Below are 23,619 nucleotides of genomic sequence, written 5' to 3' on the forward strand. Positions count from 1 at the left end.
TTTAGCAAAGGTCAAAATCTGGAACGTCAAATTGACCTTTGACCTTGACCTCAATTTCAAAATCATAGGTCAATCATCTCAAATCGAAAGACCCAAGGTCATTAACTAGTATAGTTGAGGAGTAGTACTGATTCAAGTACATAAGGGGAGAAAACTCCTATAAAGGGTGACCGAAACACTTCGACATAAACGGATTGAAGTTGCGCCATGTCGTTAACAATTATTTAGCAAAAACATCTTATCATTAACTATTACGGTTTCTTTGAAATAAAGATAACAAGAAAAGTTCCAAATTAAGAACATGACCTTGACCTATGACCTTGACCTCAATTTTCTTCAAATGAACCAAGGACTTTATATCAAAAGACTTTAGGTCTCTATGACTTATGGTGTATGCATTCATTAATCATATCACCTATGTTAAATTTGAAAAGTGAAATAACTCCCAAAAGATGTCATTGGATCACTTCGGTTAAACTTCAGTTCAACATTAAGAACATGACCTTGACCTTTGATCTTGACCTCAATTTTCTCCAAATGGACCAAGGACTTCATATCAAAAGACTTATGGTGTATGAATTTATTCAACATATCACCTATGTTGATTTTTTAAAGGGAAATAACTCCCATAAGATGTCATTGGATCACTTCGGTTGAACTTAACCCAAACATTCTTAACAAGAAAAGGGGACGCGGTAGATAACTCCTTTAAGAATAAGTGTTCGGTTACTCAGGGTGAATGGGGAAATCCCCATCATTGTACGACATCATTGGCCAAAAATCCTTTCAATATGTCGTGAAACAAAAAAACATCTCAGACGGCAGAAGAAAAAAAAATAATCAGAACAAAAGCAAAAGGTCTGTCCACCGAAAAGTGGAAAGACCTAAAAATTGTACGAAGATGGGTTCCATATCCAAACCTACCAAAAGTTTAAAACATTTTGCAAAAATTGAATAAGATGACTTTTACTAGTATTCCCATATGTTTTAGACAGTTGAAAATGCAGAAATAACATATAAATCAAGTTATACGACGACAAAAATCACTGCCAAGGCTATCTATGAGCGGGATAGAAAATCCCTTCGTGTTTGATTTGACCTTTAATACACAGAATTAACGTGTTAATGCTATTTCGTGTCAACACAAAGGTGATGACTACTGGTCTGGTGAAGTACCAAAAGGACAAAACGTCCACTAGCAGTGGCACCGACCCAGTTGTTGTAAAAAGTCCTCAAAACTACCAAGCTTATAACTTAGTACGCCAGACACGCATTTCGTCTACATGAGGTACATCAGTGCCGTCGAATCACAATTGAAAGGCCCAACCAAATGATAAACGAAGGTGAATGAACATTGAAAACCAAAATTGAGATAAGGCTATCTACGCCTAGATATAAATAAACCTTAGAGTTTCGAATATTTCAATATCTCTGATAAACAAATAAACAGAACATTTTCAGAAAATGAACGTATACATGATATTTAATATCAACACAAAAGTGTTGACTATTGGGCTGGTAGTACCCTCGAGAACAAAACTTTTCCCAGCAGTGGAATAGACGCAATGGTTGTAAAAACTGTCAAAAACCAAGCTTAAAATTTTATACACCAGAAACACGTTTCGTCTACAATTCATGGCGTTCGAATCAAAACAGCGTGGCTCGGTTTTAATCTTTTATACAGTGTTATGGGATGTTTGTGTTTTTCGTCGTTTTTTCGTTTTTTGCCATGGCGTCGTCAGTTTTTCTTTGATTAATAAGTTTTGAATGTCCCCTTTGTATCTTTGGCATCTTTTTTAATAAAATAATTCTTATTTTTATAAGCAGATGAATGCCAAATTCACATCAAAAACTATAGGTAATCAAGAGGCTAGTTGCTTTGATTAATTGTTAGACTCGTATACATTTTCTTACTATTTTTTATAACATGACCAAGTTTATTGAATGTGGCGTAAGCCTATAATTCAAAGATCTGTAAATGCCATGACCGATAACGGATATTACCTTCAATATTAGCATCTCTGTCATAAGAAACAATGGGATCTTTCCTGGAATTTCGTTAGTTTTGTTAAACCGATCTGTGGCCAACCAATATAATGTTGTAGGATGGGGTAAATTGTACTTTGTCAATGACATCTTTAAAGATGCATGATTATTTTCCTTTCAGTTGTTTTTTTATATACTTTGAAGACGTGATATCAGACTTACTTCATTTGATAGTTGTCTCGTTGGCAATCATACCACATCACCTTATTTTATATGCTGCTTATTTTCGTCACATTATTCTTTTATCAGTATAAGACAGACTTAATAAAGGGTTTTTCAATAAGAACAAAAAGCACAACTCTTGACCTTTATATTACGTTATACAGATGATCTTCTTTCACTGAATACTTTATAATACAATAAATAGAGGAAATATAGGAGAAATTGTTATGTTATGAAATTTGAGTACTTGATGAACCCACGAGAACAATCTAAACTTTAAACATTATGAACATTTATGAGAGTGATATATAAAAAAAATGGATTCTCTCGTTTAAACCCTCGGACCATTGCGCTTTGAGATTTGTTTTATGCATTTGTTAATGATACTGTATTTTGCATTGGTACTTCAACTATATCTACATGGTCGAATTGCAAGTACTACGTCAGCAATTCAGTATGGTGCTCATTAAAATATCTACATGTGCAAATGAAATTATGTTGTTTCTTGCAGGATTACTCCGCTAAATATAATGAACGGTGGTTTTTTGTTCTTCAATTTCTCCGCATCATCTGTATCCTACAGTTTGGTTGGTAAATGATTTTATTGTTGATAGTATGAGAATAGCTATTTTTGTAAATGTATTTGAAAAAACAAATTTCGTTAGAGATGTCGCCTTTTTGTCCTGTTTTGTTGTTTGTTTATTGCTTTTTCTTGATGTAGAGTTTTATGAAACACGCATATCCTTTTAATCTTCGTTTTGTCTTTAATGACGAGAATATCATATCATTCAAAATGTTGAGAATTGATCCTGTTCTCTACTGTATTAATGTTTTATGAAACAGGCTGATCTTCTTTGAATCATTTCTATCTTTTTGAATGTAGTTATCCTGAAATGGATCACATGCACTATGCATACTACTATTCAACGTTTAACCTTACAAGAGCTCGATTGGCTCTTTTCTAAATTTCTTCGAAAAATTTGCTGATATTTTCAATTAAGAAATTTAATAATTTTAGCTACAAAGAAAGTGGTAAGTATGTCCCATTTCAGTGTGTTGGTGAACTGAACTCCTACATTAACGGGTGAATTTTCCCAAATTTAGCAGGACATGCTGTTGGTAATTCGTAATAAATACATATACCAGTTTGAAGATTTTCATCATAGTTTCATCGCCATTTTGATGACAAGTTGACTTGTTTGAGCATATTTTTTTCAAACTGATTGCAGTCATCAGTACAATGTATTGCCATGCAATAAAGACTTCATCAGTGCAACCATTGAAATGTTTAAAAGGCTATAATCTTAAAAAAAGAAAAAGAAAAAGAGCAACTTTAACTGTTATTTTTTTTTCATCTCTAATAGCATTTATTTACAAAAGTAACATCGAACGGCCTAAACCTAATTCTAGTGGTACATCCGATTTTATAAAGGCGTTTCATGGGCCTCGGTGGCCGAGAGGTCTAAGTAGTCAAACTACTGTATCACTTACCTGTCAACACTGAGATTGTCAGTTCGAATCTCGCACATGCGTTCGACTACAATCTTAATTGACTAGGATTGTCAGTTTTCCTACCCAAGGTCGGTGGTTCTCTCCGGGCACTCCGGCTACCTCCACCAATACAAACTGACCAACAGGAAATATCACAATAGTGCTGAAGGTGACGTTAAACACCAATCAATCAATCACTCAATATGAAGGCGTTTCCAAGTTTTTCAAGTTCGTCGGCTTTCTCACTGTTCCTGTTGTATGAGCCAATGCGAGACTTGAAAGATGATAGTGATGGTTCGATAACATTTAAGACTTCCATAATAGAAGCAATGATGATTATATAAAAACGTCGCTAGCATAAAGAGTTATTTCTTCGCGACATCAAACTGTGACATTTGGGAAAAGATGCATTTTTCGACTTATTTAAGCAACTAGCTTGAAAACGAGTACATGGACCCTTTTTTAAATGACATATTGCTTAACTTTGTATGAATATCACTTTTATCAAATTAAATGGAAAATAAAAACATTGTAGATTTTTTTAATTGCCATTTGTTTCTAAAATCATGAAAATTTAAGTGAGTGATTTAGCTAGCTATAAAACCAGGTTTAATCCACCATTTTCTACATAAGGAAATGCCTGTACCAAGTCAGGAATATGACACTTGTTTTCCATTCGTTTGATGTGTTTGAGCTTTTGATTTTGTCATTTGATAAGGAACATTCCGTTTTGAATTTTCCTTGGAGTTTTAGTTTTTTGGTATTTATGTTATTTTACTTTTTAATAAAATTGATGTTTAAAGAGATGTTGCAGAATTTTAGAGCCTACTTATGTAAAGAAAATATTCCAAATGTTTCACAAATACATTGTATCCGCTTGTGTTTATTTTTAGTTTAAAAAGTTAAATATTATTTTGGCCACATTTATCTCTAGAAGAGAGGCGAAAGATACCAAAGGGACATTCAAACTCATATTAGTCGAAAATAAACTGATTACGCCATACCAAAAGACAAACAACAGTACACAAAACACAACATAGAAAACTAGAGATTGAGCAACACGAACCCAACAAAAAACCGGAGATGATCTTTGGTGCTCCTGAAGGGTAAGCAGATCCTGATCCACATATGGCACCCGTCGTGAAAAGTAACACAAAAAGGTATATTTTTATAACATAATTGAAATGATTAAGTAAAACAAGAGCTTATATGCAAATGTTCCTGTTGAATGAGCCAATGCGAGACTTGAAAGATGATAGTGATGGTTCGATAACATTTAAGACTTCCATAATAGAAGCAATGATGATTATATAAAAACGTCGCTAGCATAAAGAGTTATTTCTTCGCGACATCAAACTGTGACATTTGGGAAAAGATGCATTTTTCGACTTATTTAAGCAACTAGCTTGAAAACGAGTACAAGGACCCTTTTTAAATGACATATTGCTTAACTTTGTATGAATATCACTTTTATCAAATTAAATGGAAAAAAAAAACATTGTAGATTTTTTTCAATTGCCGTTTGTTTCTGAAATCATGAAAATTTAAGTGAGTGATTTAGTTAGCTATAAAACAAGGTTTAATCCACCATTTTCTACATAAGGAAATGCCTGTACCAAGTCAGGAATGTGACACTTGTTTTCCATTCGTTTGATGTGTTTGAGCTTTTGATTTTGTCATTTGATAAGGGACATTCCGTTTTGAATTTTCCTTGGAGTTTTAGTTTTTTGGTATTTATGTTATTTTACTTTTTAATAAAATTGATGTTTAAAGAGTTGTTACAGAATTTTAGAGCCTACTTATGTAAAGAAAATATTCCAAATGTTTTACAAATACATTGTATCCGCTTGTGTTTATTTTTAGAGTAAAAAGTTAAATATTATTTTGGCCACATTTATCTCTAGAAGAGAGGCGAAAGATACCAAAGGGACATTCAAACTCATATTAGTCGAAAATAAACTGATTTCGCCATACCAAAAGACAAACAACAGTACACAAAACACAACATAGAAAACTAAAGATTGAGCAACACGAACCCAACAAAAAACCGGGGATTATCTTTGGTGCTCCGGAAGGGTAAGCAGATCCTGATCCACATATGGCACCCGTCGTGTAAAAGAAACACAAAAATGTATATTTTTTATAACATAATTGAAATGATTAAGTAAAACAAGAGCTTATATGCAAATGTTTCGTAAAAAAATAACCGTGGGATAAAAACTGTATCGTATGCCCTTACACACATTTTCTCCTGGTTGAGCAAATTTTATAGATTAGAATTATGTACCCTAATTATTATTATTAAAAACGAGATATCTAGAAGTAAGAATTTCGAATTAATCATTTGATAAAATTATCAAATCGACTGAGTATTAAATGTGTCTGCAGTTAGTAAAATGTACTTAATACAATCTAAAATATTATATTTTTCAAAATGACAAATCAGTTCCGTACACAAGGCTCGTTTTACTAGCCCACTTTCAAACAAAGTAATACACCCTGAAAATTAAAGTTAAATAGTATAAAAGAATGTATTTATTCAAAAATATGTAAGAAACAATACAGATATATAAATGTATTTCTATGACACTCTGACAATTCTATTTTACCTTTTAAGCAATGTTTGTTAGGAATCTGTTCTAAGGCGACAGAAATTTTGATACATAAAATATATCTTTACACTATACACTACTTAAACTATCCAAACTCAGTACAAAAACCACACATTATAGTCCAGAAAGAAATAAGTTTTAACCACTAGCCAAAATAATTCGCATGCCAATTGAATCAATCTGTTGGCTGCTATGAGCATTATTCCTTAAAGCCTCCAAATATAACTGAAAATGAGCCTTCCTGTATAAAAAAATATTGTTAAATTAATATCGTACATTTAAAAGACACATATGATAATATAACTTTCTATACTGCGTTAATGTATACAAAAATACAGTGTAAATTCAGAAACTCGTGCAGTGTTTTCAATATTGTCAAAAAAGCAGCGAGATTAGAATAGCATACATGATTGATGTACAGTGAAGTTATATGAGGAGGTTTGATAGGAGTCATTATTTGGCCCTGCAAATGAAATTAAGTAAAATTCTTCACCTTTTTCAAAATTAAGTGTATTGCATTATTGAAAAAAGAAGATATGATATATTCTCGACATTTGGTGGAGAAATTGTTGAAGTCATTATGATGCCATAAACATGTCGAAATTGGTAATTTTTGATAAAATATATTTGGCAAAATTATTCATGATACAATGCTTAACCTATTAAATATGTAACCCACAATAACATCTTTGTATGAGACATCTTGTAGTGATATAATTTTTGGAGTAAGCCTTGACTCATATCTAAATATCAATTAAAAGGAGGTCAATTTGGCATTTTGCAATTTCGTATTAAATGCTAGAAGTTTGAAGACATACTGCAAACATGTTGGACAAAATTAAGAGAAAGAAGAAAACGCCTATGTCTTGTGAATAGTGGAAAAATACTCCTTGATAACTTCACCACTGGATGTTAAGGAGCCATCCATCACTATCTTCACCTATAATTTGATACTTGTTTTATTCTCGAACAGAAGGTGCCAAAAAAGCGACGTTTCATCTTGAAAAATTGCACGAAAATGCTAGAATTAATCTCGCCGTTCTTCTGTTCATCAACAATCGTTAATAGATGCACGCATAAACTCTTAATGTACTGTATACTCTGGGGATATGTTGTCAAAAGTAATTATAGTTATAGTTTTTTCAACCACATGAGAATTTTCGTATTTACATGATTCATAGGTGAAACGATAATGGATGACTGTTTATAGCCCAGTGGTAAACTAAAAGCATATTCAGGACGAGAACATTTTAAAGTGCCCTGCTTTGCACTAGACCTACAAACAGAACCGGAGATGTCACCATACCAGGACACATTATTCTGACTCCGAGCAAGCAAGTCTAACAGCATAGCAGAGAAGCAGCAAATACCAATTGTCAAGTCTTTGGTTTGAATTAGCAGGTGATCGAACCCGCAACATCTCGCACTCGAGGCGAGCACGCTATCACGATACCACCGAGGTGAAAATATGATATGGTCACTTACTTAAATTATTTTAATACAATGTTTTTCGTTTTTTTTTTTTTTAGCATATAATGAAAATTTATACTGGTGACACCCATCAGATTGCTGATGACGACAAAATTCTATGTGATAGGTTTTGAAGAAGTCATAAATGAGGAAATGAAAGCAAGATTTTGTTGACGACAAATAAAACATATCGGTGGTCATCTGTGACATATATATACCTCCTCAATCAACCAATTTACATGGTAATCATCATTATACCTGGAAAATAAAGCGTTGAGGATATATAGAAATCACCCTGTCTGTCCGTCTATCTATCGATGTGCCTTGTAAGGGAAAATCATCCTAAACGGCTAAACGGATATTGACAAAACTTTGCAAGTTTGTAGAACTTTACCTGGGAATGTCTTTAACGGAATATAACCATAGTCAATTATAGTGAAGGGAAGGTAATCGAATTTACTTCCACCAATGCACTACTAGTAAATCAAAAACAGGTGTATCCTTATGCGAGTTTTTGGAAATAACATATTTCTGAATACTTTGTCAATTGAAATTAATATATAAAATATTAATGAAATTATGTAGAAGGTATATGCACTAAATAAGCTTTAACCAGTATTGGTCGACAGCGTACTCGAAGCTAAATCTCTACATCTATGGTGGCTGATCCGGTACAGCTCGTTATAATTTGGGTAGTTCAAGTTACGTTTTACAATCAGTTCGATGTGTGACATTTTGTATTACATTACTTGTAATAATTTAAGCTATTGCTAACGTCACTATGTCAAACGACCACTAAACGAGTCACGATAAATATATACTGCTATATTTTTTGCCTTTCCATCAGTTCACTCGATGACACTTTATGCGTTCACTACATATTCTATATACATTGACATGGTTGGCTATCGTCATCGTCCAACCATCAATTTACTTAATATCATAATACATGCATTAACATGTGTACCTATCGTCATTATCTTACCATCAGTTCACTAAGTAACAAGATATTTGCATCATCATCTATTCACTCAGTGTTATCAAATAATCATTTTCATATCGTCATATTTAGGTCTTACCTTCAGCTCACACAGTGACATCATATATATATTGTCACGTGTTGCTATCCCCATTAGGTCTTTCCCATTTGCTATAAAGTTAGGGTAAATGTCTTTAGCACGATGAAGACGCTTACTCTTGCTTGTTCCAGTTGTGCTGTAAATAAACATGCATCTTTATCAAATATAGATAACAAAACATACCAAGTGAGAAATAAATTCATTGAAAAATACATTACTTCAATATTATAGATAAGGAAACAAGTACTTTACTGGTGTTCTTTTTGAATCGATTAAGAAGACAATCAAAGCAACCAATTAGAACTAAAAGAATCTCCTGCATGCTGAAGCGGGATTTTCTCGCTGTGTTGAATACCCATTGGTAGCCTTCGGCTGTTTTCTGCTCTTTGGTCGGGTTGTTGTCTCTTTGACACATTCCCCATTTCCATTCTAAATTTTATTACCAGCCATGTGAATCAACACTCAATCAAAATGTCACAATAAGGAATAGGACACAATAGGTAAGAGGACAGATTAGACAACTATTCTGGTATCTAGAGAAGAGATGCCTAAACATATATAAAACAAGATCTGAAAATTATTGTTGGAGCTTATCCCACCCCACCCCCATCACCACGCAAGAAAAGAAAAAAAAAAGCAAAGAAAATAAGAAAACAAAAAATTACAAATAATCTGATTTAGTCATCATGAATATCACATACACAGTGATAATGAAATATATGGAATGAGACAGTGTAAATTACGTTTTATCAAAATGTAGTACGAAACCCTCAAATTATAATCTTCTACACTGCAATGATAAAAAAAGGCGTAAGACAACAACGGAATATTCAAAACTAGTAAGTCGATAAACTGACACCGCCATGGCAAAAATCGAAAGACGGCGAAAAAACAAACAAGTTCACAAAACATTACATTACAAAGCTAACGATCGACTGAGCAGCAAGAACTCCACCACAAAACTGGGGTGATCTAAGCCAAAAATAAATTTTGGAACTTTACTCAGGAACTACTAGTTTCAGCAGAACTGTAACAGTATAAATAAAATGCTCCGCTGGGGCGCAGCTTGATACGACCGCAGAGGTCGAACCCTGAACAGTTGGGGCAAGTATGGACACAACATTCAAGCTTGATACAGCACTGAATTTGGATTGTAATTAAATATTTGACACAGCATAGGTTTCTGACACAGAATGAAAGTGGTCTAAGAACTTCAAAATTTTTAATTTACCTATTCAAACCACATCATTATCATTTGCTTTTATATATAAATCAGAAATAACCAATTTAAAATGGAAAATTTTAAAGAAAAAAAATGAAAAAAAATCCCCCCCAAATTTTTTGAACCCCCTTATGATTAATCACCCCCAAACTCAATCCCAGCCTTCCCTTTGTGGTATGGTACCTTGCAGTACAATTTCAGAGAGATCCATACACTTGAACACAAGTTATTGTCTGGAAACTAGAAAATGCTTGTTTTTTGACCCCTTTTTGGCCCCAAATTCCTAAACGTTTAGGGCAATTACCCCCAAACTCTAACCCAGCTTTCCCTTTGTGATATGGAACCTTGCATTACAATTTCATAAAGATCCATACACTTACACACAAGTTATTGTCCTGAAACTAGAAAAATGCTTGTTTTTTTGCCCTTTTATGGCCCCTAATTTCTAAAATTTTGAGGGAATTACCCCCAAAATCAATCCCAGCCTTCCCTTTGTGGTATGGTACCTTGCAGTACAATTTCAGAGAGATGGGTAAAAAACAAAAAAATAGAGCAGCCTAAAAACTTTGTATCTATTCGTCAACAAGTAATTTGGGGAAATCAATTCATTAAGATAAAAAAAAAAAGTCTTTTATTTCAAAACTGGATAAATAGCAATATCATCTATGTAAATGACATTATAGATGAAAATGGTAACATATTGGAGAAACATATTTTGCAAAAGCTCAGGATTAAATATAATTGGATGTCAGAATTTTCTCAATTGAAGAAAGCCTTTCCAAAAGAATGGCTTAATATTTTACAACAAGAAAATTCAAAGAAAACTAAAGTAAAAACAAATAATGTTTTATACATTAAGAATAATTGTAATCATATAGAAAAATTAGAAAATTTAGACACTAAAAAAATTTATAATATATTTATTCAGAATGAGATTGAAATGCCTGTTGGTTTTAACCGATGGAAAACAGTGTTAAAAATTGAGTATATTCATAGTTCAACATGTAATATATTAAAATTTGTTCATCATTATTTGAAAGAAAATAAGTATAAAGTGTTTCGTTGGAAACTGTTACACTTTATTCTACCTTGTAAAACTTTATTAAAACAGTGGAATATCTGCAATACTTCAAATTGTCATTATTGCAATACCACTGAGGATTATGATCATATGTTTTTGAAATGTCACTTTCTTGATGACTTCTTAAGTAAAATAAAAAATCTTCTTGAAAAACTGAATATTGATAATAATATTCTAACATTGAAGAATTTAGTATTCGGTTATAAAATTAATGATGAACAATATTATGAAATCAATTATTTGATTACATTAATAATGTTTTGTATATATAAAGCTAATTACATGTCTGAACAGAAAACAGAATCTATAAATGTGTATGCTGTATTTAAAGCAGAATTTATGTATAGTTACAAACTGCAGGCAAAATGTAAGAATACAAAATATAAATGTATTCTAGATAAAACTGCCAAATTGTTAAAATAATTTCTTTGTTTGAGAAGTATATGATCTAGCAAAAATAAATGGATGAATAAATTAATAAAAGAGATAAATTTTACGAATTACACATCTGGAACTGATCAAGTAATATAAATTTTACCTTTCACCGCTACTGTACATGTACATGTGATGATTGAAATGATTGATAACGAGACTATTTACCGTTACAAAAAGAAGATTAAAAAATGAAATATTTATTTAATCTTAATCTTCTTTATACTACAGAATTTTTTTAATTCAGACATACCTGTGAATATGCTATATCACATCTGTTTATTTTTTTATTTTTTAAGTCATGGCCGGTGTGACAATATTTGTTTCAAAACCAGGAAGATGTTTGATAGAAAAACAATTCACCCGTACGTTTACGGAGAAAATATGAAAAATTTCCGGAAACAATACCCAAAAATCAATTATTGCTAGATGATATATATAGTAAATTGTTAAACAAATAAGTACCATTGATATATACTTGTTAATTTCATTGCTGATAATTTTATAATTTAACTGTTAAATTAAAACTAATGTGAATTTAATATAATGATGCTTACCAGAAACAACCCTGGATTTCTGGTATTAACAAACAGGGACTCTTTACTGGAATGCTGGACTAGTGAAGTACATTGTTAACAGCAGAAAGTGCAATTAGTTGTTGTTGAATAAAAAAAAAAAAAAACAATTTCAGAGAGATCCATACACTTAAACACAAGTTATTGTCTGGAAACTAGAAAAATGCTTATTTTTGGCCACTTTTTGGCCCCTTATTCCTAAACTTTTATGGCAATTACCCCCAAACTCAATACCAGCTTTCCCTTTGTAATATAGAACCTTGTAGTACAATTTAACAAAGATCCATACACTTACACACAAGTAACTGTCATGAAACTAGAAAAATGCTTGTTTTTTTTCCCTTTTTGGCCCCTAATTCCTAAAATTTGGAGGCAATTACCCCCAAAATCAATCCCAGCATTCCTTTTGTGATATGGAACCTTGTGATACAATGTCAGAGAGATCCATAGACTTACACACAAGTTATTGTCATGAAACTAGAAAAATGCTTGTTTTTTGCCCCTTTTTAGCCCCTAATTCCTAAAATTTGGAGGCAATTACCCCAAAAATCAATCCCAGCATTCCCTTTGTGATATGGAACCTCGTGGTACAATGTCAGAGAGATCCATACACTTACACACAAGCTATGCCTGGAAGTTACAAAAATGCTCATTTTTGACCCCTTTTTGGCCCCTAATTCCTTAACTATTGGTACCATAACCCCCAAAATCAATCCCCACCTTCCTTTTGTGGTATTGAACCTTATGGTAAAATTTCATTGAGATCCATTCACTTAAACTAAAGTTAGAGTGCGAAAACTAATGTGTCTTCGGACGACGACGCCGGACGACGACGACGACGACGACGACGACGACGCCAACGTCATACCAATATACGACCACAAAAATTTTTTTGCGGTCGTATAAAAACGAGAAAACTCCGACAAGTGTCAAACTTCCCTTTAACTGTATAAATTACTTACCTTAGAAAGGTGTAATGAAAAGGCTGATCGAAGAAGCTACCGAACTTGTCTTGGACAATCTTCTTTATCTGTTCTGATGTCATTTTGTGACTAATAGGTACTTTAACCGCCAGCCCAGACTTGGCAAGAAAAGCTCTCTTATCTTTCCGAGGTATAGGTATTGTTATTTGAGATGAACGTGGCAGGCAGAAAATTTCCTTCTCTCTAATTTGTGGCGAATTGTTGGGTTGTCTGGCAAATTGTGAATCTAGAATAAGAAAAGTTATAAAATTATACTCATTTGCAAACTTACAGCAACATGTATTACAGACTTCCATGAACGGTATGAGCTTTCAATATCATTCATGACCTATTGTTATATCATATCAAAATTTTTGCAAGTTATATGTTAGAATTTTGATGCAATACAACAATTAAAAATAAAAAGTATAGGCACGAAAAAACTGTGAACAGAATTATAATTGCTTTGTGAAACTCAATAAATCTATGAATCCAAGTAAGTTAAGATGAGGAATAGTGATATTAAGCCAACAGTAGTTAACCAATGTTCAAATCTCATAAATCGATTAGACAAATCAAGGTAGCGTCACAAAAACATGGACCGTGTGAGTCGACAGGATATGCGTGTCCTACTATGTTCATTTGAATGTACATTCAGTCTAAATATCACAATCGGCAACAGGACACAATCGGTAAAATAAGAGATTAGACGAGTTTTCTGCTATCTAAAGATCTAAGAGTGCAAAACATGTCAAGTGTAAGTTGAGACAGAGACCTATGAGGGGCCTGATGGGTTATTTTCGTTCTTAGTGATCGGCGCTTTTTCGCTATCGTGATCCGTTTTTCTACAGATTTATTTTTTTTTTATATTTTCGTGATCCGTGATCATGGAAATTTATTTTCTGTGAATCGTGATTGACAAAAAAATCAACTCGTGAATCGTGATGAGACCCCCCCCCCATCAGGCCCCTCACCTATCGTATAAGTCAAACCGAACATAGTGATGTTCATTTGTTCAAACTTATATCTCTGTTTTATTTATGAGAAATATATATGCATATGTATATTTGGTAAGGAAGATTCTGAGCAAGATTCGTTGAAAACCGGTAATTGGTTTAGGAGGAGTTACGGATGAAAGACACCTACCACTTTAATTTTAACAGATAATGAAATTCCTTGTCTTGTTGTAAAACAACATGCAGCCGGCGCTTTAATAGTTTGAGAGTTTTATGAGTTGCAAATACGAATTACGGACGTGTGGATAAACACAACCACTATTTATATGTAGTTAATTCAAAACGAATAAATTTATACATGCACTTGTATGTAGTGAAACCCTATGATGCCAGTTGTCTATCCGATGAAGAAAATGAATCATTGAGTTATCGCAAGTCAGTAGGTAATATAAAAGGGTTTGTTTGTTCTTTACGATATATTGAAAATAATGATTAATTGTATAATAACTAATAATTTAATTTTGGATGTAACGCGTCTTCTGATTGGCTTACGTTGTTTTGTTTATCAGCTCATAGACATAATTTTGTCATGTGACCGTGACGTCATCAACGTTTTTTCATGGTTTACTCCGGTTTAAAATGGAATTTTAAATTAAATTATAAGAAATGACTGTAATATTTTTTCTGTCTATTCGAAATAACATAAAAAATGTGGTGCACACTTTAAAATAACCCGCTACGCGTGTTATTCAGTGTGCACCACATTTTTGATGTTATTTCTTCATAGACAGAAAAAATATTACAGTCATTCCTTAAAAAGAAAAAATATTCAGAGTGACCGAACAACACATTACTTCACGAATTATTTTAATTCTTGGATTAATTAGTTCTTCATATAAATTTAAGCCATGGACTTATTAATTAAAAATAAGTACAAAATGAAAGGAGCTATATTCTTTTCTACGCATTCTCAATTCGTTTTGATGTAACGTCATCGACAATGACTTGGCAACACCCATTGTTGCATGACGTCAGAGTGAAATTATGGGAATTATTTTACATGTGAAATTATCGGGTTTTTTTTCACTGGAAAATTACGGTATTTCATTGCAACCAATGTAATAACTGTATATATTTACAATCCCAAAGCAAATCCAATATTCAATATTAAAGACCATACACAACAACATGGTTAATATACAATCTCATAGCCAACATACAATCTCAAAGCCAATACACAATCTCGAAGCCGTAAGATACAATCTCATAGCTACAATACATCAATTTCAGTGATACAATCCTAGAGTAAGCTGATGTGGAAAGGCAAAACTCAACTAAAGAAGACTATATTCTTTCATAAAATGTATAATGAGCAAAGAGAATTCCAGGCGGTTTTGTTTGTATTTTGATGAGGCAACAATATATAGATTTAAAATTCCAACAATTCTATTTACATTTGTTTGTTGTTGAACTCAAGACGATATATTTGTATAATTATGAATTCTATCATTGTATAAAGACGTGCTCCATAGGTCATTAAATGAAACATACTAATCAATAGCAACAAAACATGTGAACAGACAATTCAGAAAAGAATAATATTTGCAGCAAAGCTTTGATCGATAAAAATTCCTCTCAAAACTGAAAGTGATATCATTTGGCATATTTGGGTAACAATATCTTAAAGAATCCGATATATATATAATGATTAGAAAAATATGTGTAGTGCTTATCCTTATGCTCTAATTTTATTAAAAGATCTGAGCAAACAGTTATGTATCAGCAGGTCATCGAGAATTTCATTTAGAAATCGAACACATAAAGATTGATTAAAGAAATATTTGGTGTAAATGGATCGTTTAGTCTCAAATAACAATATCTTACATTACTTTTCCAGCAAGTCCTACATTATGTTATGTTCAGTAGTAGAGGCCGACTTTGATATTGGATCATAATATTCCTCTACTTTCGTTTGACAAGAACTTTCTTAGTTACTCTCCATCCAAACTTGTTCAATCATATAAATGCAATACCTTTTTGGATCAGCATTGTTTTATGCATATCTTATTTATAATAGTATCGATCTTGAAAAGCGTGGTGGATTCAACCAGTACTATTTCGAAAAGGAATACCCAACGCACAGAAATAAACTATATGACACCGTTTTCAAAACACTCATGGCGGAGTGCATATGAGGAGAGGGAAAAATCAAATGAATTCGTTGTTTTAATCTTCATTTTTGTATCAATTTTAGACTTATTGACAATAACTAATCCAGTGTATAACTGATATATAGCTTAAATGTTCATATGATACTAAAACATATATAAAGTAATTTCAACGCTGCATCCCCTTATTAGGATCACTAAGACAATCATCATAACGTAGCACTAAACTACAATATATCTATTGAGGATAACTTCTTCGTACGATCTCACTATATAATTTAAGGCGATTTGTTTTAGTAACTTATTATGGTCTTTCTCCCTAAAGAATACATTCTCCTTATTTCATCAAATTTTCAGTTACATATGTCAATAACATTGGCTTTTCCTTGACCTCAGTTGACTTTGTCATTATTTAAATCAAGTTAAATATAATATAACATAAATTACAGTTGTATTAATTTGTAGAAGAACAATAATTTTATTCAATATTAAACATGCAAGAAAAATATAGTCATACACTAAGAATCATTTTTATTCCGGAGTGGGGGAAGTCGTTGGTTCGAACCCCGACCAGGTTAAATGTAAGTCCTGAAATTTGTATTTGTTGCTTCTCCGTTAAACAAGCTAGAGTTTAGGAGTAAGAGAAAAGACGGGCCGGCTCGGAGTCCGAATAAGATGACTTATATTCTTGATGACTGTTACCTTGAGGACTAAAACGTTAAAAATTAGGCTAAGCCTGTAGGTCTAGTACAAAGAAGGTTCTACATTTATGTACCGATTATCAGGTTTGATATATATAGATTATAACATGGCATTTTTCATATCAGACCCCTTATCAGCCCTAGGTCATGATATCAGCCCGAGAGCCGACAGGCTCGAGGGATGATTTTGACCATGGGCTGATAAGGGGTCTGATATGAAAATTGACATGTTATGTGCTTTTTATCATATACTTCAGCAGAATACATACAGACAAGAACTATTTTTTAAACTTTGAAAAATGCATTTATTGTATTATTTGTTTTGTATTTTTTAATCATTTATTTTCCTGGTTCCTAATATTTTTCTTTATCCAACTTAGTTATGTTTTTCACTAAAAACGTACCATTGAGGTCTTTTTTCCGGAATTTGCTGAATGACGTCGAAATGCCATGCGATAACGTTACAGAAAGGCATGCGATAATAACCGGTAGCAGTTGATATAAACCGGAAGCAGTTGATAACAAAAGTCATATCACACGGCTAAGACAATTATTCAAATTTAATGAATAAATATATGTACAAATTAGTTTTATCATGGGGTACAATTATACCATTATTTTCTATAAGTATATGATAAAGTAAAATATCAGCTGCGAGTCACAATATGAAGCTTTTTGTCGAGTGAGCGCAGCAAACGAGTTCAAAAATACATCATATTGTGTAGAGCTGCTGATATTTTACAATATTAATATGCAGTAACCAGATAATCGATTTATCGGGTTGTATTTGTGTATTTTTCATGATAGAAATAAGTGTTTTTCTTTGTTTCACCATCAAGCCGGAAGATGATTTGATAAGTTCGGGTCAAACTTATCAACGTCGGTTCTTTCATTATAACGTCGTTGATATGTCCGGGTCAAACCTATTAAGGCCGGGTCAACGTATTTGACGTCACAAAGCCGTGATATGCAATATTATTAAGAGATGAGCAGAGTGATATAGACAGTGGAACGACTGATAAATAACATTATCATGTTCTCGTCCTGAATATGCAATTTATTTGCCACAAGACGATAAACAGCAATCCATTCATCTACATGAATATCTAAAATAAGATTTCAATATATAAATTACAAGAAATAAGTCACAATGTCCTCATGAAAAAACGTATAACAATAATACCGAACTCCAAGGTAAATTCAACAAGCATTCTGAGACTATTGCATGACAATACATAGTCCCCATCCAGTTAAAAATTCATTGTACCGGAACAATATTCGAACTTGATCTGTAACTTGTCATGATAAAACTATATACTTATTATCAAATCAATATCTTCAAGCATGACGAAAAAAGTGCGGAAAACTGATTATTTCAGTGAATTTTCTAAGTCCAAGGACCATAACTCTGCACAAAATCATCAGACCGGAACAAAATTCGAACTTGATCTTTAACTTGTCATGATTGAACAATATACCAATTATAAAATCAATATCTTCAAACACGAGGAAAACTGTTTTGCCGGACTGACGGATGGACAGACAGACAGACAGACAGACCTAAAGTCCCCTTCGACTTCGTCGGTAGGGGACTAATAATAGGGAAGTTCATAAAAACTGACAAAATCAAACTGTAGACTATATCAACTAACGGAACGACTTGAAAACAACTGTCATATTCCTGACTTGGGACATGCATTTTCCGATGAAAACAGTAATTTGAATTTAAATTATAATTTCTCTAAATCTTGTCCCACGGATTCTCTATTAAAATTATATGCTTTTGCCACTACAGTTTCGGGTTTATTGATATAAAATATCTAGGGGGGAGTGCATTCGTTTTTTAATTATACAAAGTTAATATTCTGCACAGCATAAAAAAGGCCGTCATTAAGGTAAAAGTAAGTGTAATATAGTGACTGCAATGTGCATGAAAATGTAATTTTCGACGTTATTTGATATTATTTATTTTATTACATTGCGCTTGAATGATTTATACACCAAAAACGAATGCGGTGACAGCTTATGAATTGTATATCGATTAAACGGATATTTTAGTGGCAAAACCATATCATTTTTCAAAGAAAACTCTAAGAATTTAATGGAAGGCATTTCAAAGTCAAATAAATTCAAGTTTAGTTTGCAATTTGTACATGCATGCATCCCATGCAATTGATTTTTTTCTGGAGAATATTCCATTTACTTTAATTCCAAAAGTATGAAAGCTACTTATACATTTTTTGGATATTGATATTCAGTGCTTTATGCTAAAGTTGCTTTCAAAATTTCATTGAAGTCCGTGAAATCGCCGATTTACGAACCTGTACCTTACATGAATAAAAAATAGAAAATTTAACTCGGCACATTCTACGGACGTGATATAAAATTGGTTGGTCGTTTCATTATAGTCGCAATTTAACTCTTTCATAGGTCCATCTGATATTTTTATTGGTTTTTCATGGCTTTCAAAAGTAACATCACTTAATAAGGACTTTGAATCATATAGTAGGTAATGTATGCATAGTAAGAGATGCTTACCGTTTTGACATAACCATATTCAGGATAAGAGTTTAAGGTATTTCGATAGTAACCCTCCCATGTTTAGTATAACTATAATAGATGTTATATTCACTGATGTTGTCAAAATGCCTCTGTTTTTCAAGCCTCATTTCTGTCTGTCTATCAACACCCATTTATGAATTTATAATATATGAATTTCCTAAAGACAAAGAACATTTAAAAACTAGAGGCTCTAAAGAGCCTGTGTCGCTCACCTTGGTCTATGTGCATATTAAACAAAGGACACAGATGGATTCATGACAAACTTGTGTTTTGGTGATGGTGATGTGTTTGTAGATCTTACTTTACTGAACATTCTTGCTGCTTACAATTATCTCTATCTATAATGAACTTGACCCAGTAGTAACAGTTGAAAATATTTTGTAAAAATTTACAAAAATTTACAAAATTTATGAAAATTGTAAAAAATTGACTATAAAGGGCAATAACTCCTTAAGGGGTCAATTGACAATTTTGGTCATGTCGACTTATTTGTAGATCTTACTTTGCTGTACATAATTGATGTTTACAGTTTATCTCTATCTATAATAATATTCAAGATAACCAAAAGCTGCAAAATTTTCTTAAAATTACCAATTCAGGGGCAGCAACCCAACAACGTGTTGCCTGATTGGTCTGAAAATTTCAGGGCAGATAGATCTTGACCTAATGAACAATTTTATCCCAGTCAGATTTGCTCTAAATGCTTTGGTTTCAGAGATATGAGCCAAAAACTGCATTTTACCCTATGTACTATTTTTTAGCCATGTCGGCCATCTTGGTTCGCGGGCCGGGTCATCGGACACATTTTTTAAACTAGATACCCTAATGATGATTGTGGACAAGTTTGGTTAAATTTGTCTTAGTAGTTTCAGAGAAGATTTTTGTAAAAGATTACAAAAATTTACGGCAAACTGATCATTTTAGTCAAGTTGACTTATTTGTAGATCTTACTTTGCTGAACATTAATCCCTTTACAGTTTATCTCTATCTATAATAATATTCAAGATAATAACCAAAAACAGCAAAATTTCCTTAAAATTACCAATTCAGGGGCAGCAACCCAACAACGGGTTGTCCGATTTATCTGAAAATTTCAGGAAAGATAGATCTTGACCTGATAAACAATTTTATCCCATATCAGATTTGCTCTAAATGCTTTGGTTTCAGAGAGATAAGCCAAAATCTACATTTTACCCCTATGTTCTATTTTTAGCCATGGCGGCCATCTTGGTTGGTTGGCCGGGTCACCGGACACATATTTTAAACTAGATACCCTAATGATGATTGTGGACAAGTTTGGTTTAATTTGGACAAGTAGTTTCAGAGGAGAAGATTTTTGTAAAAGTTAACGACGACGGACGACGACGGACGACGGACGCCAAGTGATGAGAAAAGCTCACTTGGCCCTTTGGGCCAGGTGAGCTAAAAAGAAAGATACTGAGAGGTTTATGTGATTAGGAAAGGAAAATGAACATGCGGTTTGGATTTACAGTTTTTTTTTCATCTCAATTGGCCGCCTTTTTATCTTGATCAATGAAAAGATAAAAGCTACATAGAAAAACCTTTTTTTTTTTAATTTTAATCAAAATTATAAACTTACAATTTTACCTTATGACTACAGTTACATAGATTTATCTACATATACTATTTACACAAACACTGAAAATATATTTCTATAGTTGATTATTGTTAACTATCTTCCATCTATCATAAAATGTAAGAACTATCATATATGTGAAACTTTGCTATAGATTGCATGTTTGGAATGATATAAAATGTATAAAAGGCAGACCATTGTTCTAAATGAATTCAAAGTCAGGGAAGATATTTTCCAAACATTCCCTCCAAATTTTTTACAATATCCGGTTCAGTTGCAGCTGTGTCTTTCTTTTCTTGTTTCGAATATTCCAAAGACAGGAGCTCAATATCATATTTTATTTCTCTTTTGTGCCATGTTTTTCTGCTTCGTTTTCCTGAAATGAATGAAAAATGATCATAATAAATAAAATTATTATTAGTTGCAATAAAACAAAGCACAAAATGTCAATTAAGCTTGATGAATATCTTCACAAATCATAAATCTAAACTTTCGTTTCTAATATGAACAATTTTGTCTAAAAGATTCAAACATGCGTTTTAATCAAACATGAAAACTGAGTATGTGCCTATACTTTGCATTGCTTTCTACGGTTTACCTCATCGTCAAATATAAGATATATATCTTTGAATTCGTATCATTCAAATATAACAAATAATTTTTCGTGTTTGATTCGGCCTTACATGAAATATATAAAGATGCTGTTTTAATTGTTTCATAACAGACTATGGAACCAGTAAAAAATTCTTTTTACCACTCTTTATTCAACATATAATACAGTAATACATCAAACTGAAGAAAAAAAGAACTGCTTTGCTTAAAAGAAATCTCAGGCAAAATAATTATCGGGTACATTTGTTCAAAGAGAAGATCAAATCACATATAAAACAATAATGAAAAGAAAAGTCTGCTAGTGATAATCAAAGACTAACCAGGAACCAACGTTGTGCATAAATCTTTTTAACTTTCACACTACTGAGGCCGTTCACTATAAAATAACTTTCACACTACTGAGGCCGTTCACTATAAAATAACTTTCACACTACTGAGGCCGTTCACTATAAAAGCACACTACTGAGGCCGTTCACTATAAAAGCACACTACTGAGGCCGTTCACTATAAAATAACTTTCACACTACTGAGGCCGTTCACTATAAAAACACACTACTGAGGCCGTTCACTATAAAAACACACTACTGAGGCCGTTCACTATAAAAACACACTACTGAGGCCGTTCACTATAAAAACACACTACTGAGGCCGTTCACTATAAAAACATACTACAAATCATCAAAGATACCAGGATTATAAAAAAAAGAGTCGAAAGGTACCAGGGGGATACATAAAAATACAAATCACACCAATAACCGGAAGTGAAGTAATGTGCTCTGGAAGGGGAAGCAGTTCTTGTTCCGTCATGTGGTATCCGTCCTGTTGTTCATGCAGGTACAAATCCGATGAAAAGTCTCCTTCGGTGATGTCAGTCGATGAAAACAGGACGGTATTGTGGATACGACTATTGGAACATATTCGTGACCATATGAGACACTGATATTCCATAACGGCCAACCAACTCGTGAGAGCGTCCGAAAACTTTCGAATGGATGACTTCAACTTCACCATTTGTGTAGATTTGAAACAATATCTTAAAAAATTCTTCCAGCTTCTGATATATTTTTTACGGCATCAAATAAAGAGGTTGAGCCATTTCCCCCATATTAATCCCCCTAACATAGAATATCATGCTTAAAAGACTTGTCTTTGCTTTTAAATCAAAAACATTGATGAATATTCATAGTATTTAGGTTTTTATCTAAAATGTTATGTATTCCGTCTATAATGCAAGTGAAACGTAAAATAATTGGAAAAAACGTGAAAATATTTTTGAAATTAATCATCATATAATCTTGAACTGTTTGATTTCATTTATTGTAATTTAAAGTACTGATTTTAAAAAAAAGTATTACTATTGTGTCTTTGATCTCTATGATAAGCTAGCAAATGTCAGATGCTATAGATGCTATTTAATTCGCACTTGCAGAATTTGTCAATAACTGTTCATGGATGTAATAATCTTTATGTTTAAAGTATATTCAAATTTCCATATAACGCACCCAGTGCCTGTTTGAGGAATTATAAAGTTCTTTTACGGCTTTGTATGTCGCTATACAATTCTTGGTTTCCGCATATCCAAGAAACTGTAAACAAAAGTTAACTCTTAATACGTTTTCCATCAAACAGAATAAAATAATGCTCACAACTTCGTTGATGCGGAAACCATAGCGTTATTCAAAAGTTGTATTGTTTCCTTTAAAAAAGGTGTTCAAACGGTTTTCAATTACATGTACGGTGTACAAATACGAGCGTTATCTACAAACAGGATCTGCTCTAGTGTAAAGCTGTCAGAATCAATTCAAGTAATTAACATTGTCAAAAACTGATCTAGGGAAGAACGGTTTCTGTCAGTAACAGTTCTAACGGTGTCAGGAGAACTGTTCTACAT

General features: G+C 32.7%; 2 protein-coding genes across 4 annotated transcripts in view; one reads left to right on the forward strand and one right to left on the reverse strand.

Annotated features, from left to right (window-relative positions):
* Positions 1-23,619, forward strand: part of LOC127704734 (U1 small nuclear ribonucleoprotein A-like) — a 1,100,970-nt gene that overhangs the window by 687,327 nt on the left and 390,024 nt on the right. The gene's annotated exons all lie outside the window — the stretch shown is intronic.
* Positions 21,315-23,619, reverse strand: part of LOC127704711 (zinc finger and BTB domain-containing protein 17-like) — a 172,083-nt gene continuing 169,778 nt past the window's right edge. The window contains exon 5 of the mRNA XM_052208905.1: positions 21,315-21,492. Within this exon, the coding sequence (XP_052064865.1) occupies positions 21,335-21,492 (158 nt within the window). The 3' untranslated portion in view covers positions 21,315-21,334. The remainder of the gene's footprint in view (positions 21,493-23,619) is intronic.

This window comes from Mytilus californianus, unplaced genomic scaffold, assembly GCF_021869535.1.
Source record: "Mytilus californianus isolate M0D057914Y unplaced genomic scaffold, xbMytCali1.0.p SCAF_6, whole genome shotgun sequence".
Classification (NCBI taxonomy): domain Eukaryota; kingdom Metazoa; phylum Mollusca; class Bivalvia; order Mytilida; family Mytilidae; genus Mytilus; species Mytilus californianus.